Here is a 13,399-nt window from a genome sequence, read left to right on the forward strand (position 1 = left end):
GGTCGTTTGACCCCAGTACTTTTTCCTGCCATGGCAGGAGGTCGGACTTGATGATCTGCTCAGGTCCCTTCTGACCCTACCTACTAGGAAACTATAAAAGAGGTCTGATACTTTTGTTTCCTTTCTCCTCATTCTTCCATAATCAATGTTGCTAAAAGGTTGCATAGAGCTGTGTTTACTCCTACTAACCATATAAAGTCAAAGTACAGAATCTGATTTTACACAGCAAAATTATATTGTGTTTATTCATAGTCCCCATATGTTATAGCTTCCAACCAAGCACAGTAACATGCAATGAGATTACTAAAACATGTTATAAATAGCACATGTTCAAGCTGTAATATTCTTTTTTTGCTTTATCTAATGGGTCAATCATTTTTGGAACAAAGTTTTCAATTCTTTCTCTAGAAGGGCACTGCTACACATTTTAAAGGAGGCCATCCTTCATTATGATACTTTTATATAATTAAAGAAAAATGGTAAAGGCTCCTTATAATGTAATTAGTATAAAAAGAAGTAAGTCAGAAGAGCAAGAGAGTCTGGTTGACCATAATGAATTATGATTCCCACATACTGGAAGATTTATCAATTAATTCCACCATAATTAAATTCTCTATTACCACCCCTTTTTGAGTCATATTTTTAAAAGAAAAGCTCAAGACTGGAGGTAACTCCATACTGTCACTCTTATTCAGTATGAGTCTATACACAACTTATTTTAAGAGCAATAAGAAATACAGCCTTTTACATGCAACTAAAACTTTAAATTATGTTCATGATGCTTCAGTCTTAGTAAAACGGTGGAACTTTTACATAAAAATTAAAACATTTATAAATCACACAAGGAAGTGTACACACATTTGTTCTCAGTGTACTTCTGTAAAAGTTACCACATTCAGAGTACATTACCATCATTCATATTCATAAATACTTTGATGCTTAGAGTGTAAAAAGATGCCAGCCAGTCCAGGAAACTAACCACCTTAGTTACTCACTGATCAGGCAAAGCAATGATGAAGCAAGTTTCCTCACATGGCACCTCTACAAGATAGATCTATACAGAAGAGGGTCTGTTCAGCTCCCAGCTCCATTATACCACAGGTTTCCCAGTTAGGTCTACCCACAAGGTTCTAGGTATGATTTGTTCATGATGAACAATTAAATTTCTTAATGTATAGCTTTTAAAGACAGATATTGAAAGAACACCTGATTGGGTTAAAGAAAATCTTTACAGGCATTGTGCCGTTCTTAGTGGAGAACCAGCTTAGGCTGAAAGCTGTCAATCAGAATGGATACAAACAGGAAGCACAAGGCACCTTAAGTTCTTGGCTGCTGAAGCAGCCAACCATTTGTCTCTCTAAAACTGGTCCACATTAGCTTATTGCTGCTCGTGTCTGACATTGTCATTTGGTCCTCAGTCCTTTTTCAGCCGACCGTGGAAGTAATCCATGGACTGATAGGCTCCAAAGTAGTCTTGCAAGAGAAATACTGTTTTTTTAGGCAGAATCCTGAGGGAAATTAAAGGAAAAAGCAAACAGCAAGGTATTTGTATAAAGTCTTACAACTCACAAGGACCACTCACCTGACTAACCCCATGAGAAGTAAAAGTGCCTCATGGTTTTAAGAATTCTGGAAAAATAAGAGTCTGAAGAGTATCTGCATGAGGTAACACGTATTTCCAATTTACCAAAGTATTGGAGACAGAGAGGGTGGTCTCTGGTACTATAAAAGCTAGTCTGTCAGACCCAGGTTTGCACTTTGGGAACCCCAATCTCCAGTGGGGCACATTCCTTGACATACTCAGACTCTACCTGGTAACTTACTACCCATTAAAGCTTATGTTGCTTCACCTGACATATCCTGTCATAGTTCTCTCAGCTCTTCGAAAGCCTTGCCTGAAAATCTGAGACAGAATCCTGAATTTCATGCTCCAAATCCATGCTTGTGCACCCAACCCATTCACCAGTTCCCAAAGACCTGCCTGAGTACACAGTAGTATTACTAAGGCAGTCTTCTGTAAAATCAAAATAGAAGGTCCTATACAATTTGCTCAGCTTAAAGAGTTTCTCCTTAAAAGGATTTAGATACCCAGGGAATACCTTTCTATTACTGAGTGCTTTGTACAAGTTACCCAGGATTATCCTGTTCAATAACCTTTCTGTAGTAACAGTTTGCCAAGGAAAGAAGTGGCCTAAAACCTCCAGGAATTAGTACATAGCTTGATTTAGAAAGAGACATGGGAAATTCTAACCCTTACTTTGTCAGAGCTGTTATAACATACAGACTTCGGGGAATCACTAAATATAGTTGTTCCTGTAGAATAGTTTGGACAATAGTCTCTGCAGTATACTCTGGGTCTAGGATAGGAAGTATACGTGGAGACCTGCGGGGGGGGGGGGGCAGAGGGAGAAAAAAAAGAACCCCAACATATGACAACCACCACAAAAAACCAAAACAGGTTAAGAGACAAAAAACACTTTCCCTCTGTACCTTGTTCTAAATTCCAAGATACTCAATTGTAGCAACTTCTTTTTATGTTGCTTCAAGTTCAAAGTTTTTTTCCTTGCTTTTTACTATTTTTTCTTCATTTTCAAGTTAAAGAAGAAATATACGGATAAAAATACAAATAAGACAGAGACCGGTTTGTGTGCACATGCAAATAGAAATTATACCAGAAAAATCCCCCTAAACTTTACTCACTTGGTTTTAATGCCATCAAACATGCCTGTATTGATGAAATATGGACACACAATGGTTGTTTTAATGCCAGGTTTCTTCAGGCCACGCATCTCTACATCAATGGATTCTGCAAAGCCCACTGCCCACAGGAAATTTACTTGCAGCATAATCTGGGAAGCAAATGAAGAGAGACACCACAATTATTGTTTAGACATTTTCTTTGGAAAAGGAATATTTGGTACCAACATAATTAGGTGGTACTATCCTTTCCCACTATCTTACTACTGAACATACAAAACAAAAACTTGTCAGACTTCCTTCCTTTTGACAGAGAATCTGATGCTCTAATAGGAGTGATTCACATACAGAAAGCCTTAAATGTAGCCTGCAGCAGCAGCAAGAGGATAAGAAATTCAGATAATTCCAAGATACCTACTTCCAGCAGTAACAAACAGTTCACCACAGCACAGGAACTATTAGACAGCCCAGGTAAAGCCATCTTTGGCACCCTTCATTTCTCCCTCCCATTTGGAATTTCCCAGTTACACCCTCCATTTTCCTATCAACTTCACTGAGTGTATCACTGCCTCCACCTCAATTGGTAGATCTTCATCTTCAACTCTCTGGTGCCCCCTCTTCTTCCCTCTGCACTCCAAGACTTCATTACAGTCACTGGTAGTCAAAATGCATTTCTGACCCCTTTGTTCATGCTCACACATATAGCTGTGCCTCCCAGGACTTGCTTCTTCTCTGATACAGCACTCCCAGATTTGGGAGAGAATTCCTCCCAATTCATCTCCTCCCATTCCTTTCTCCAGCACTGGCAATCCACTACCTTTCCATAACCATTGCCAGCTTCTCTCCTCTCCTACTGCTTCCTGTCACCAACATCAATCCTCTGTCTGCTAGCCTCAATGCCTTCTTGATCTCATCACTTCTACACCTCTTCGCTATGCCTGTAGTAGCTTTAAATACTTTCTTTTCAGCTCCACACTGCTCTTCCTTTGACTCAATCCACTTACTGCTTTCTAATTTTCCTGCAAACTTCAATGTCTATTCAATTTTAAGACCGCATATAGTATGGTTTCACACTGTTAATTTTCCTACTTACACCTCTCCTACATCTGCCAGTCTTTACAATTTGTAGGCAATTTATGTAGTCTAGTTTCACTGTTTAGCTTCCTGTGAAAAATCCCTCAATCTGCTTGGTTAGCATCAGGTATTTCTAGAAATCTCCATACCATTCTTATGCCCTCATATCTCAAGCTACTGTGCACTCCTGAAATACAAGACCAGAACCAAGCAATAAGTGTTATTCTGAAACATTTTTGATACTACAAAAATCTCTGTATAACAGAAAAGCCAGTAGCTTGTTGAAGATTTTGTTCTTTGATTCCATGAAGTATTTACTAGACATGGTTGTGGCACTGAGTGTGTTCACCAAGTCTCAATCCCTGGGAAATTTCTGCAGTCAAGTTTGCCCTAGCTATCAGAACTTTCAGTATAAAAGACGCCACATTAAATTTCAATTCCTTTAGGCATTTCTACGAATGACCTAATTTTCAGCAATACCAGAGACAAAGGATGAGGGTTATGAGGCATTCATGGGTTTTTGGAGTCAGACACTTATTTTAGACACCTAAAATAAACAATTTTGGAGCCACCACATAGGTCAGTTAGCAAGAAAACTGGAAGGTATGGACTGGAAGGACCTGGGATCAATCCTAGGATAGAGGGGTGGGTTTTCACTTCCAGCACAGCCTCAAGGCTTATCCACTGAGTACCAGGAGCTACATGGGGGCTAAATGTGGCCAGAGGTATGGCCATCTAACTTTGGCACAAGGAGGTGAAATTGGACACTGAAGACCCGCCTCTGCTGCCCCAATGAACCTCAATAACTTAACTTTAAAAAGGGCTAAATACTCTTTTTTTTGAAAATCTTGGCCTAAGAGCTATAGGATGAAGATTGTTTTTGGTTAAACAGTTACCTTTATTTCCATGAAACACTTCTTTAAAAACATACTAACCTGCTAGCCCACTGGTGCCATGTAGTCCTGTTGAATTTGCAATACTAACCAAGTGACCATGGTTGGAAGCAATCATAGCTGGAAGGAAGGCTTTGTAAGTCTACGAAACATGGGGAAACCCTCCCCCCCATGATTAGTCACTGATCATCTCCTAAAAATATTCCACAGTGCCATTTATTAGTTTAAATGAGAGCGTGTGTGCCATGTTGGAAGGAATCCTGCCAGGAATATTCTGCTTACAACAGACCACAGTCATGCACTTGGCCTCATTCCAGAGAAAAGTATTCCTGCTTTGTTGAGCAACTGCAGGTTCCAAAGGGGAGGTCATCAGTATTCTTGCTTCTTTATGTTATCAGTTACTGGGAAGGTAGGAACTAGTTTGCTGCCAGCCAGACAGCAGTTTATGAAGCAAGAATATTCTGTGAAGCTGCAGGTTCTCTGTGCTTAAATGCTCAGCACAGCAACATTTTTCCAAGTGGGTTGCCAACGTGAAATGAAACCATCGCCATTTTCTGATCTTAAAATAGCAGTCAGGAATAGGAAACCTGAACTTCTAACCCTTCCCTCCACTGCTTGTGGACTGTGCCACTTCCATGCTTTTCCAGCAAACTGAAAAAGAGCAGCATATTTTAATAAGCCCTCTTCAGCCCATTGTATACAATACTGAGTCATGAGACCAAATGTTGCATACTTTGTCACAGTTGAGCATGCCAACATACACTGGTTGGACATTTAGGACATGAGATAACATGCATTCTATTACCTGGGTCCACATGCACTGAGGGGTTTAGGTGGTAACACCCTATGTAGTTACCTAACATCCCATTTATTTTAATGGGAATGTATGAAAAGCTACCTCCTGTTTCTGACTGGAGCTTCTTCAGTTAATCCGAGCAGGACTACTTCTCTCTTTCACAGCAGCCAACAGCACTTTTCTGATAAATTAATCCACCAGTTTTTGTCCTACCCGTCTTCCCCTCCAAGACTTGGGAAACAAAGCTGGTAAGAGCTATTCCAGCAGTGTTTCTGAATACCAAGACACCTACCCTGGAAGACTGCATATATTCCTTCTTTAAGCAAAGCTTCATGTATGTGCTAGGGGCTGGTGCCACTCTTTTAGTCTCCATACAGAATCATAGAAAATGAAGTTTGGAAGGGACCTCAGGAGGTCATCTAGTTCAGCCCCCTGCTCAGAGCAAGACTATCCCCAACTAGATCACCCTAACCAAAGTTTTGTCTAGCTGGGTCTTAAAAACCTCCGAGGATGGAGATTCCACAACCTCTCTGGGTAACCTTTTCCTTCTAGTGAGAAAATTCTTCCTAATGTCTAACCTAAACTTCCCTTGCTTCAACTTGAGATCATTGCTCCTTGTGCTGTCATCAGCCACTGAATACAGTCTAGCTCCGTCCTCTTTGGATACCCCCTTTAGTTAAATGCTTCTATTAAATCCACTCTCAGTCTTCTCTTCTCCAGACTAAATAAGCCCAGGTACCTCAGCCTCTCCTCATAAGATTCACATGCCCCAGCCCTTAAACCATTTTTGTTGCCTTCTGATGGACTCTATCCAATATATGCCATTTTCCCCACCCTCTTCTACATCAGTGGCTCACAGGTTTGCCACCAATATGAGTACATGTGGCCTGAGAACTGCAGCAAATCATTATCAAAATCCCATAAGTTTCAGTAAAGAGAAGTGCAAAATCCTGTACATAGCACAGAACAATCCCATGCACCGCTACAGGCTGGAGACTGATTGGCTAAGCAGCAGCTTTGCAGAAAAAGACCTGGAGGTTACAGTGGACAGTAAGCTGAACAGAAGCCAACAGTGTGTCTTTGTTGCAAAGAAGGCTAACGGCACACACTGGGCTGCATTAGTAGGAGCATTGCCAGCCGACTGAGAGAAGTGATTCTTCCCTTCTATTTTGCACTGGTGACGCCACATCTGGAGTATTGTATCCGGTTTTGGACGTCCCACTACAGAAAGGATGTGGACAAATTGAAGAGAGTCCAGCAGAAGGCAATGAAAATGGTTAGAGGGCTGGGGCTTATATCTTCTGAGGAGAGGCTGAGGGAACTGGGCTCATTTGGTCTGGAGAAGAGAAAACTAAGGCAGGATTAAATAGCAGCCTTCAACTACCTGAAGGGAGGTTCCAAAGTGGATGGAGTGAGACTGTTCTCAGTGGTGGCAGATCAAGGAGTAACGATCTGAAGTTGCAGATAGGGAAGTTTAGGTTAGATATTAGGAAAACCTCGCATGAGGAGGGTAGTAAAGCACTGGAACAGGTTACCAAGAGATGTTGTGGATTTTTCATCCTTGGAGGTTAAGACCCAGCTAGACAAAACCTTGACTGGGATTATCTAATTGGGAATGGTCCGGTTTTAAAGCAGGGGGCACTAGATGACCTCCTGAGGTCCTTTCCAGCCCCAATTTTCTATGATTCTATACCATTCCTGAATGAGAAATTATAGCCCAAATCAACAACACAAAAATGACCCTTACTCCCCCCACACACAAATCACTGCAGACACTAGTACCCAAGGGAGTACGTCAGATGATCCATAAAAGAAAAAAAAATTACCCAGAAGTGTGCCATAGTGTTCACCTCCATGCTTTTCTCCACAAGGGAATCTGGACAATCAAGAAACTTATTTCCAGTTACAATACCAGCATTATTGATTAGGATGCTAACATCTCCTACTTCTTTTTTCACCTGGAAGATGACAAAAAAGGTCAAGCTGATGCACAGTAGTCAAAACAATAAAAAGTACATTTGGACACTCATTTTAGTTTTCAGCACTGATTTTCTTTTTCTGGGAACCCATTAGCAGCCATGCAGTCAGATATTCTGCTGCAGTGCAGGGCAACCTTTCTAAAATAACACCACTTTAGTGCCCTTAGGTTCAAGTGGAAAAAAACACAAAGCTTACATGCATTGGCAGGATTACTTGCTCTTTACTCCAATAACCTAGCACTGTGGCTTTTAACAGTTGCCTTTTTTAAGAGTCAAGGCACCCCTCAGAAAATGCCAGTTCTTAGTTTTCTACTGCCCTTTAGGCATTTAAATGGCAATTTTTTAGCTTCATGCCCAGGTGGTTTTGGTCCTGCCTCTCTGCTATGCATGCACTAGTGTGCACATAGATTGAGCATGCACAGTAGGGCTACACACTGGCCAGGTATATGCATAGCTCAACATATGACCAGGAAAAACAGGAAGAGTTGAAAAGAACAAAAATCCTCTTAAGTTTTAGCTTCAATTGCCAAGTTGTTAAGGAACGCTCAGGAAGCTTGAGACCCAGAATCTGGGCCCGCTGCACTCACAGTGCCAAACTACATCTCTGACTTCCTGCCATCGTGCTCTAACCACCACATTACAATCAAGAATTACTCAAATCTTCCCCAAATGCTTCTTTGGGAAGCTGAAATCACTGGTCCTTATATTTAATAGTCAATGGAGAAAAAGGAGTGATGGTAACTTTGTTTCACTGGGAGCAAGGTTCCAATCTAATGACTAAATGTTGGCTCTTGTCTAAGGAAAAAGGCATCTCACTGGGTTACGTACACTCTGGGTGCGTCTACATGTCACCCTACAGCAACATACTGTATGGCATGCTACAGCAACATTGCAATCACGCAAGTCTATACGTAATCGCCAGCTACGCTGCCATAGTAGCAAAGTCTAACTGCGCGTTGTGCACATGGCGCAGTAACTGCCCATACTTTGCCATGTTTTAGTACTTCCAAAAGAAAGTACTAAAGCATGGTGCCATAGTAATGTAGTCATACGGTGACATATAGATGTGCCCTCTATGTTGTTCTCCGTCTCTTGACTTCACATCTTTCAATCTTTTGGCTGCTTAGGGGCAGCCAAAACAGGAGCACTGTAGAAGGGCTGAATACTATTCATCAGTGGCATGGTGCTTAGATCACTGTGCTGTGCAGTCAGAAGCTGGAAACAGCTGTTGTCTCTAAGCTGCCATAAAAGTCTTTATGGTGGCACAAAGTCCAAGCAAACTTCCATGTCCCTTGTCATGCCATAAATGCCCCAAATTTGTGGCCACAATATACATATACATTTACAGTTGATGTCTGTTTGCTTTATGGTGGGAAAGTGCAGGTAGCCCAGAGTTGCCAGTGCTCCTGGGGCTGATTCTGCATGCTCTGGGAATTCCTATTCCTGGGGCACGCATGGCAGGGGTCCCTATGCTTTAGAAGCACCTGCCTGGGTTCCCCAGGGAATTCTTTGGGCGTGCATACTGCACTGCCATGCCCCAATTCAGAACTTACTTCAACAGAGAGGAAAACCCAGGGTTTCCCCTGGGTTCCAGAGACATATCCCAAGTCAGATTCTTGAGGCACAGGTCTCTGAAAACAGTTCTCTTCCTTGCAGAGGCACAATGAGGAAATCCAAGTTGCAGTACATTTCTACAAGTAGGGGAACTGCTGCTAATGGAGGGTAAACAAGGGTTAGAGCAAAACAGAAATTTTAACAGTTTACAACTGGAAAAAGTCAACTTCCATGGCAAATCAACAGACAAGTAGACCACAACTTTTTGTATCTGCATTAGTACTGCGATTGCTCCCCACACATATGAATATACAGAGCACTATCTGCTACCAGGAAGTAACAAGAACAAACATGCAGGCACTCACAACTGTCCTGTTTGCTCAATCCCTCCCAAGCGTACTTTTGTATGGATCACCATGCTATTTTGCTTATGGAAGACATCTGAGAGGATATTTATCTATAGTTACATTTGTGCTATCATATGGGAGGGGGGGTTTCCTCTCCTTTCTTAAAAGGACAGAAGATCAGCATTCTTGGGATTTAGAGCAATTCTAAATTGCAACTCTGCAGCTCATAGATCAGAACATCTTCTCTTTCCTCTACCCCCCCCTCAAAAATGAGATTAAGTTGACACAAAACAGTTCCTTGAAGGTGAGACTTCTGTATTGAATAGGTTTCTCCTTTTTAAAATCAAGAAGCACATCCAGGTTAAAAAGTGTGAATTTGCTTTGGTCTTTGTGAACACTGTTGTGAAGATATAACTGCGCTTAAACCACCAAAACTGCAGATGCAGGGAAATACTGATCATCTCTTTACCTGCCAAGAGGTAGCACACAGTCATGAGAAGCATGCACCTTTACACTTTATCCCCAAGCCATTTCCTTACAGTGACCTAAATCCCTTTCTTCATTAGGATACTAGCACTAGCTTCTGACTTGGGGTCCAGTTTCACAGAGGTTGACCACGGCACGGTGGTCACTGCAGCCAGCATGCAGTGAGGCACATCTCTGCCTCTTCAGACCTGCGGTCCTGTTTCTCCCAGACCTGACTTGACACAGCTGAAGTTTGAAGCCTTCTCTGTAACGTAACACTATTTCCTCTTCAGCTGAGGATCAGGGCTCAACTTCTTCAAACTTTGAGACTCAAAGTTTTTGAGCTGGACATACCCATGGGCACATCCCGGCTTTCCCCAAGGGGGTGGGAAACACCCCCTCCCACTGCGGGGGGCCACGGGGTGAGCCCTCAAGCCGGTCGGCAGGCGCGCGGGGCCCGCCAGGACAAGCCGCGTCCCGGCACTCACCTCCTCGCTCGGCTCCCGCGGCGGCTCCGGCCCGAACAGGCTTGCGAGCACGTCCCACAGCACCCTCGCTGCAGGCGGCGGCTCCCGGAGGCTAAAAGCGAGGGGAGGCGGCGCCCGCAGCGGGACCAGCGCCGGGGCCGGGGGCGTTGCCCCGCTCTGCTGCTGCCCCAGTTCCGCTTCCCGCGCAGCTCCCGGGCTCAGCCCCGGGGCCTGCTCCCGTCCCCGCTAGTCCCGCCCGCCCTGGTGCTGCCAGCGCCTCTCGTCTCCCGGCGCCCCCAAAACACCTTGTGGTCGGCTTGAGTCCAGGTGCAGAAATGACGGGCAGGGAAGCACGGGGGGCCCGGCCAGGACACGCAAGGGGCTCGGTTTTGTTTGATGAGGTGTGCCCATGCTCCTGCTGGGAGCAAAGCTAGAGGTCCCTGGCATGGGGGGGTCTTGCCCCTCCACTCTGTGGCAGACCGACTGCCAAATTTGGGGTCAGGAAGGAATTTTTTTTATCCTACCATGGTCAGATTGGTATGGACTGCTTATTCTGCCTGCTCCAGGGCCAAATGAGGGGAGTCAGCAGCGGCATCCTTCCCAAAGCTACTCCACAGCTCAGGCAGAGCGAGCCTTGCCCTGCCGCCTCTCCTCAACATTTATCTCTGCCCTGCCCCATCGTGGGCCTGACCTGATGATGAGTAGGACTAGGGGGAAGTCGGGTGGCTGATGGACACATCCGGGATTCTGAATACACAAGAAATTAAGTTCTTTTGTTTTTAATTGTCATGGAGGTTTGTAATTGTTAAAAGTTCTTTTATTGTTGGGAAAATGTCACCTTTGCTGTGGGTCCAAAAGAACAATTCCCCCCCACCCCCAAGCATTGTGGACAATGACAGTATATCAGAGTTTATTAATTGGGAGAACACTACAAAATACCTCAACTATTCAACATCTCCAAAATACCGAATGACACTACAAGCCACAGAAGAAAATCCCCAAGTAAGAAAGTATTTTAAACAGTAGACTCTCAGTCTTTGGATAGCTAGCCTCTCCTTGAGAACTTTCCTCACCCAGGAGTTTGCCATCCAGGCCAGGAAGAAGTGGGGAAGGAGAGTCTATGCTCAGTACCATGGGTAAGACATCGACCTGTTGACCTCTGCTTGGGATTGTTGCCAGAACATGCTGCAGCAGGCTCAGGGTGCCCCTCCTCATGCTGCCCCTTGGCTCACTGCCTCTCTTGCATCTCTGGGGACTGCCACAGCACACTGCCTGCCACAGCTTTACTACTTCTCGCTGTCAGGTTCTGCCTGCTGCTCTGGCAGCACTGCTGGGGTCAGCTTAGATGTGCTGCTTGCTGCAGGGGGTCACTGCTGAGGCCGCCCCTCCATTTGGAGGTTTTGCTAATGAGACTACTTGCCTTGGCTCTCACCAGTGAGGGCCCCATGGCCACTGCAGGAATGCCCTCAAAGAGGGACTCCACTCTGGGGTCCCTTGGACTCTCCATTCACAGCCCTGAAGCTTTTCTTCCTTGGCCACTCAGGGGATCCTCACTCCTCCCAACTGGCATGGGACCATCTCCCCATAAGGACGGGCATCTCTGCAGTGGAACAGAGCTCTAGTACCAGACCATGTGATCACAGTCTTTTCTATAAAAGTAGGGTTATGTGTGACTGAAGTGCAAGTATGAGAGATGAGTGTGAGGAGAAGAGGACTGAATGTGGAAGAGCCTCTGGACTGATGTTTTCACTCAGCTGACTCGACTCAACTCAACTTATACTTGCAAGGGCAGCCATTAGCAGCATTCAGGGTACAGGGCAAGATTGAAGGTATACTAACAGAGGCTGATCTTGCAGACATAGCAAAAGGTATTTTTCATGGTCTTTCATTCCCTTAACTTAGCTTGATTTGTTCTGGAGCAACTTGCTCATTTTCTGACTGCTTATATTTAGGATGATGATGATCCTGGATTCTCAAGAACGGTGAATATTCACCACTTCCTGTTTAGCTTTGTTAAAAGTCAGTCTTGAGTATCTCACTCAGACACCTAGACACTTAGCCATTAAACTTTCAATATGTCTGTGCTTACTCCCAACTGTAGAAATGGTACTGATCCTATTTCTCACCTTGGTGGGGTATTATGAAAATAAATGTATTAAATGTCAAAGAAGCAATGATGAATGAGGCAATAATGCTTAGAACGTACTGAGAGAACTCAGCATCTATGCCAAATGGTTTTGTGATGAACATAAAGGACTTGAATACTGTTTCTGGCTCTACCAAAGATTTCACTCAGGAAACGAGGTTAAATGACTCTCAGTTTCCTAAAACTGGGCTAAATGCCTCACTATTTGCCTCACTGTACAAATGTCAGGTGAAAGTTATTCCATAAGAATAAATGCTGTAGTTACAATAGATGGTTCATTTTAAGCCAGATAAAAAGCAGGTGTTATTTTAGTTTCAATTACAAGCCTTGTCATACATGCATTAATACCTTGTCTCTCAAATCACATGCATATTAGATAATTAGATTACATGCCTTGTAGATAATAAACCTGGCCGAGCCTTCTCACTGAACCAGGTCTGTGATTGCTCTTTCAGACAAGATTGGTGATGGAATTTCTTTGCTTCAGCTTTTTGCTGGCACTGCAGTCCCCAAGACTTCAACACTGACAACACATCAATAACACCCAATGAGTACAGTGATGCCAAAGATAAAGGCAAAAACTCAGTGACCAGGGTAAGAGCTCCAGCAGGGCATGCAAGGTCTCTACACCTGTTAACCCAAGGATGGGCAAAATACATCCCATGGGATGGATCTAGCTTGCCAAGTGATTTTATCTGGCCCATGGCAGGTCCCTCAGGCCCACCCAGCACAGTTGTGGGGGGCATCCCTGGCTGTGGTGCACACAGTCAGTCCTGCTACCGTTACATGTTGAGGTACCACCTGGCACAGAGCACAGTTCTCTCTCCCTGTGTACAGCTCTTGGCCATGCCAGATGCTGTAGTTTGTAGGGCAGGGGTGGGGTGGCATTCAGACTTGGTGTCCTAACAGGACTGGGGAAGCAGTCAGGAAGGCCAACTGTACCTTGTCATGTATCTACAGATGCATCTCGAGCAGGTCCAA

At 44.1% G+C, this 13,399-nt stretch overlaps 1 protein-coding gene across 1 annotated transcript in view; it reads right to left on the reverse strand.

The window, feature by feature from the left end:
* Positions 1-222: 222 nt before the first annotated feature.
* Positions 223-13,399, reverse strand: part of LOC109315145 (epidermal retinol dehydrogenase 2-like) — a 180,756-nt gene continuing 167,579 nt past the window's right edge. The window contains 6 exon segments of the mRNA XM_019542751.1: positions 223-1,508; positions 2,258-2,383; positions 2,701-2,825; positions 2,827-2,849; positions 4,707-4,806; positions 7,287-7,418. Of these exon segments, the coding sequence (XP_019398296.1) occupies positions 1,415-1,508; positions 2,258-2,383; positions 2,701-2,825; positions 2,827-2,849; positions 4,707-4,806; positions 7,287-7,418 (600 nt within the window). The 3' untranslated portion in view covers positions 223-1,414.

Source organism: Crocodylus porosus, unplaced genomic scaffold, assembly GCF_001723895.1.
Source record: "Crocodylus porosus isolate Cpor-Errol unplaced genomic scaffold, CroPor_comp1, whole genome shotgun sequence".
NCBI classification, from domain to species: Eukaryota; Metazoa; Chordata; order Crocodylia; family Crocodylidae; genus Crocodylus; species Crocodylus porosus.